Source organism: Pteropus medius, unplaced genomic scaffold, assembly GCF_902729225.1.
Source record: "Pteropus medius unplaced genomic scaffold, Ma_sr-lr_union100, whole genome shotgun sequence".
NCBI classification, from domain to species: domain Eukaryota; kingdom Metazoa; phylum Chordata; class Mammalia; order Chiroptera; family Pteropodidae; genus Pteropus; species Pteropus medius.
The window spans coordinates 130,940-137,039 of record NW_024344240.1 but is presented as its reverse complement, the minus strand read 5'-3'; the positions used below and the strand labels follow the sequence as shown (position 1 = coordinate 137,039).

The following is a 6,100-nucleotide window of genomic DNA, read 5'->3' as shown; positions in this document are numbered from 1 at the left end:
TAGTCAGTTTTATAGTATTCAGATAATATATTCTAAATTATTTTCAACTTTAGTTTTTTTTTGAGCTTACATGTATGATGCAGCACTCAATTTTGAAAAATGTTTTATGAGGCTACATGTTTCTTTTGTTTAGTATTTGTGTAGTATATTTTCTTCCATTCTTTCTTCCTAGTGTGTCTATGTCCGTATATTAAGATATGTTTCTTTTCTCCTCCAAGCTTTACTGCAGACATAGTGGTATAACATTGTATAAGTTGAAGATGATATCTTTATATGTTGCAAAATGATTTAGGTATGTTTTATGTATAAAATATTTGGGGTTTTCTTTTTAAAGCAGTTTGAAAATATGCCATTTATTAAAATATTTAGCCATTTGCATTTAAAGTAATTATCTACATACTAAAGTTCATATTTACCATCTTTCCACTTATTTTCTATTTGACTTACCTGTTTTCTGTTTGAAGTAACTTCATGCTGCTATCATGGTGCCTGGCTAGCATCCTCTATTGCCAAAGCCTCACATTGTCAATTGACAAAGGAGAAATGTTCATAGGATGAGGAGAGGCTTGCAGCACATCCAGACACGTGGTCTCTAAGGCAGATGGGAACTTCATCTCTAAAGGTTTGGGGACTAGAACAGATATGGTGTAAATTGATGGTTGCTAGATACTTGAGTGACCAGTTAGTCCACTGAGCGGTGTGGAATAAGACTGGGGAGATTGCATATGATTAGTTTAATGTTATTGTTTTAAGGCACTGTGTTCGATGCTTCATATACATTGGCTCTACTCCTTATGAAAACTGTGAGAGATGAGTATTATCAGCCACATTTTACAGATGAGGAGACGGAGGCTCAGAGAGGTTAAGTAACTTGTTCAAGACAGCAAATGAGTAGTGGGGTCAGAATTAAAACCCTAGCCTATCAGCCTCCAGGGCCGACATTCTTGCTAAACGACTGTACTTTACATGGTACTTAAATGAGTATGATTCTCTTACAGGCCCCACCATGTGGATGCCTCCAAGGCAGAACCAAAGCTGGGTTTCTGAATTTATCCTGCTTGGCTTCTCCAGTGACCCCTTGTCCAACAGGATCCTCTTCATTGCCTTCCTTCTCCTCTACCTGAGCTCAGTCCTGGGCAATGGGCTGATTGTCACCCTGATCTACCTGAACATGCATCTTCATACTCCCATGTACTTCTTCCTCTGTATCCTCTCCCTGTTGGACATGAGCTACATCACTACCACCATGCCCCAGATGTTGGTACATCTTCTTGCTCATTCTCAGACTATCTCCTTTGCTGGCTGTTGGCTACAGATGTATATGTTTTGTGCCCTGGGTTTGACTGAATGCATTTTATTTGTAGTCATGGCTTATGACCGATACATAGCCATCTGTCACCCACTGCATTATACTGTCATCCTCAGCTGGGGCCTGTGTGCACGCCTGGCAGCTGGGGCCGGGGCCTGTGGTTTCTTCTTCTCTCTGATCCATACTTTCTTCACCATGAGGCTGCCATACTGTGGACCCAACGTGGTCAACCACTACTTATGTGAAGGCCCCTCGGTACGAAGCTTGGCTTGCACGGATACTTATGTCATTGAGATGGTGGACCAGGTTATCAGTGTGCTCATGGTTGTTGTCCCTCTTTCCCTCATTTTTGCTTCTTACATCCGCATTGGCCAGGCCATTCTCAAGATCAAGTCCACACAAGGCCGCTGCAAGGCTTTCTCCACCTGTGCTTCCCACCTGACTGTGGTCACACTCTTCTATACTCCAGTCACCTACATCTACGTGAGACCCAACTCCAGCTATTCCCCTGAGCAAGACAAACATATCACACTCCTTTACAATGTCTTCAATGTCCTGCTCAACCCTTTGGTCTATAGTCTGAGGAACAAGGACATCAAAGTGGCTTTTTTCAAAGTGATCGGGCAGGGTAGCATGAACCTGTAAACTAGGAACCAGGACAGGCCTGGGATAGAACGTCCAATGCTGAAGAAAGGGACAACATCTATAGTGTACACAACCAACATAGTGCTTGGTCAGTAGAACAAATGTGGCACATAAAACCAACATGGCTGTCTTGGTCAGCTTGCTACACTGTGGTGCAGAGGCCTACAGCAGCAAAAGATCTTTTACTGCTTATGTTCCATGTCAGTGATAGGTGTCCTGTGGCCTTCTGCTATTGGATTCTTGAGTTCAACATGAAGGGCGAGGCCCTATATGAAATATGCCATTCTTAGGACTGAGGGAAAAGAACATACATGATGACTCTTAAAGTTTCTGCTTAGAAGTGACACACATCTCTTTGCTTATATTCTATTGGCCAAAGCAAGTCACATGGTCAAGCCTAACGGCAAAAGGGGAGGAAGTATCTTTTTACCCAGAGAATAGTAATGCAAATCACGTGGCAATGGTTATGGATATATAATCCCTCTACAGCAAGAGCAGTAAATAATGAAGTTGACAACATAATTTAACATAATGGCACTAGAACCAAAAGAATACATGTAATCCACATGAAACATGGTAACTGTAAGTGACATAGTACGTGGCACAGAAGAGGACCAAGATGATGCAGACACTCAAAGTGGTACATGTAAACAATAAATATCTGTAGACAATATTGAAAATTAGGCAATGGTATATGGAAACAATGCAGCTCACAGATCTGACATGATGCATGGAACTAATGCGGGTCATAGAGCTAACACAGTGTACTCTGCATTGTGTTGTATAAGGACACGGAACCTAATAATAAGTGACCTGGTTTCTAGGCCATGCTTGCTAACTTGTTTTGTGACTTAGGAAAAGTTACTTCCTTTATCTGGGTCTTACTTTATTCTTCTATAAAATGAGCACTTTAAATTTAATGGTCTCTGTGTCTCCAAACTTCTATACTCTGGTAGGTGGAGTGCATGAAATTGCAATAAACTTGTAAATCCTCTGTAAACCATAAGGTGAATAAATAAACCACAGAAAAATAAGGGTTGTTGTATGTGTGTTGCCCATCTGTAAACCATATAGGCAGCACATATAGCAGTGATTCATTATTCCAAGGGATCTAAATGACATATGGAGTTCACTAAGAATCCTGGCTCAGAGCCTCAGAGTTAGCATAGACATGCAGCTCTCTGCCAGGCCCCAGTGGCCCAGAGGTCTTGGGGATAAGTCAATTTAGTTTCAGCATTTCTTGTGCATATATTATGGCCCAGTCAGAATGAGATCCCATGGAAACCAAGAGAGATATGTGGAGAAACTTTCAGTCATGAAACTGTAATCCAGAATCCAGTGATCTGTGGTGACCGACGACCTCACAGCAGTGAAGTTCCCTCAGTGGGTGTCAGATGCAGAAGACCCGGTTATATCTCACCCACTCCTACCCACCACTGCACACCTTAGTACTTTGTAAGCCCTCTGGAAGTTGGAGTAAGAGAGAGGAGGAGGAAAACCCAAGAAGATTAAATTGTTACTCCCACCAGTGGAATAATAGCCTAAAATAGAAATTAAGTTTAATCATTAAAAAACCAAGCTGCAGAATTGTGAGGAAATAAACACTATATGATAGAGAAAAATGGAGGAGGGAAATCTACTTATCGAGAGCTGACAGGTAGACCCTTGTGATGGAAGAAGATTTATCTGATGCCTGAGGATGAGAAGGAGTCACCTGTTCAAATAGCCAGGAGAAGGGCATTTCAGGAAAGGGGACAGCAGGCACAAAGGCCCCACGTCAAATGAGGATTCCATTGTCCATGGACCTGGAAGAAGAGTCATGTGGTCATAATAAGGGCCCCATAAGAAGAGCCCTATAAGAAAGTGCACTCTAAGTTCAGTGGGAATGCTTGGGTTCTTCTTATGGGAGTGGTGCAGTTTTAAGGATGACAAACTCCACTGTGGGTGTGACTTGAGGTGACTGGAAAGGAGATGGGAGCAAAGGTCATTGGGGATGAGAATGTCAGGGACTCACAGTCCCAAAGTGAGAAAAGAGAATCACTCTTTTAGAGAATTGCAGGGTTGTGGTGTTCTCAGGGAGAATTCCAGGTTAAGGATATTTGGAGGGGAAGTCGCTGATTATGGTGCCAAAGCTGACAAAGAAGGAGAACTAGGGAAAGAACTGGAGAACTCTGTGCTTGGAATTTACACATATTTATTGTACATAATCATTCTCTTATTTCTTATCACCATTTAAAAGGTATTGAATACATATGTTATTGGATGCTAACATTATAATATTGTTTTCAGGTAACAGACTACTCAGCGAGATTGTGTTTGAATTTGAGGAGTAATTAATATAGTCTATGATCTCCTTCACTTATAAGGACAGATGCATATTGTTGGATAAAAATATCAAATTTTGTTTGTTGTAAAGGTGTTTGAATGTTCATAGAGGGATGCCTATGGAAGCTGATTAGCCGAAAGTCTGGACTGTATCAGTTACCATATATTACCTCTCGGTTCCGAATGCAGCTTTCAATCTATGCTATCTAATAAACAGCAAAATTCCCGAAAATATTTCTCCTTTAAGTGAGCATGATGCTAACCTTTCTTAGAAGGCCTGGAGGGACACTGCAGGAAGAATGAGGTTCCCTGAATTTTCCAGCCTGGGCCACTTGCAACCCAGAAGGCCTAATGACCTTGGAATCTCAGTCTGGTGCCCTCCCATCATGGAAACCAGAGCTCCACACTGACGGAATCTCTCCAGAAGCCCTGGCGTGATCTGGACGCAGCCACCTTGTGCACTTGCACCAAGCCTCTACCAGCATGCATACAGCACCTGTAGTCTTCAGGGTCACAGAATGAGAAGTTATTCCATCTGTAAACACATGTACTATGGAGGCTTTCTGTCCCATTAGCACGCAACATCTAACTGTATGTTCATACCACTGTTTGCTAATTGCCAGCTCCCTTACCTAAACTCTGGAAGATGGCCTATAGTTCGCAACTTCAGAGGAACTCTGGCTTTGCCAAACCTGTGAAATAATCTGCCTTTCACGTAGAACACACTTTCTCCAATGAGGTCTGAATCCCTCCCAGGTCTGTCCTAACTTAACTACTATTCCTTGGCTCTCGGGTACCACATAGTGTTTCTTTATGTCTTATAGTTTCTCTCAGCATAGTTAATATTTCTTTATATTAAATCTCCCTTGTTTAACTTACTGAGTAGTTTCTATCTCCTTATTGGACAAAAACAGTTATAGTCTCTCTAACCCTTGGAAAGAAGTATTATTATCTCCATTTTACCAAAGAGAAAAACTGAAGCTCAGAAAACTCATGTTCAGGGTGCTTAGGGAGTCATATCCTAAGTCCACAGTTAGTAAATGAAGGGGCTGGGATGTCAACCCTGTTTTGTGTATTCTATCTCTGGTGGCTACTACCCCAAATTTTCAGTCCTCGGGCTTCATCTATGTCATATGTTCCTTTCCATAATGAGCATCATCTCCTCTTCATAGAGGTTTCTCTCTGAAATTCTGTTTCCTAAAAATAAGGCATATCCCAAACCTTCCCTTTGTCCTCCATCTCTTTCCATTGCACTACTATCTTGATGTAGTCTAGATACACGATCAACTCTTATAATGTTTCTACTACCCTTACCTATGCCCTTTTGACGTGGGGACTTGGTGCATCCTGCTAATCTTTCTGTATGGCTCCTGCCAGCTCTCTCTCCCAATACCTCAGCATCTTTCCTAAAACCCCTTCCTTATTACATTCCAAAGCTTGTTAAGCAAATGTAAAACCAGATGTGAAATGTGAAGTCAAATAAAATCCTTCCTCATACAAGTTATAATCATCACAATGCCACCAATACCACAATCATCATTAATTCCTTATTGAGTTCACAGCACTTCACTGACATCTGGCTGGATTGAATCTGTATCACGTCTGTCTGAATCATCACTTTTATTGAGCGCTCTTAGTTAATGAAGGCTCAACAATTCTGATGCTAAAGAGGCTTAACGTTAATCAGAAAGAAGACTAATAGTTTGAATCAAACGCAAGTTCTTTCTTGGCACTCTGTCTACAGTTGGGTCTCTTGATGTTTGAAGATAGTTCCAGCTGCAGAAGCCGTCAACAAGTAGCAGACAGGTACCCACCTTCACA

At 41.6% G+C, this 6,100-nt stretch overlaps 1 protein-coding gene across 1 annotated transcript; it reads left to right on the top strand.

The window, feature by feature from the left end:
* Positions 1 to 1,006: 1,006 nt before the first annotated feature.
* LOC120607387 (olfactory receptor 2A12-like) lies at positions 1,007 to 1,954 on the top strand. The gene has a single exon (XM_039869304.1). It carries the CDS (start codon positions 1,007 to 1,009, stop codon positions 1,952 to 1,954), a length of 948 nt encoding a protein of 315 aa, XP_039725238.1.
* The last annotated feature ends 4,146 nt before the right edge of the window (positions 1,955 to 6,100 follow it).

Bases quoted from the DNA above. Each gene is read 5' to 3' on its own strand.
- LOC120607387 (XM_039869304.1), top strand. From the start codon at position 1,007: ATGTGGATGCCTCCAAGGCAGAACCAAAGCTGGGTTTCTGAATTTATC.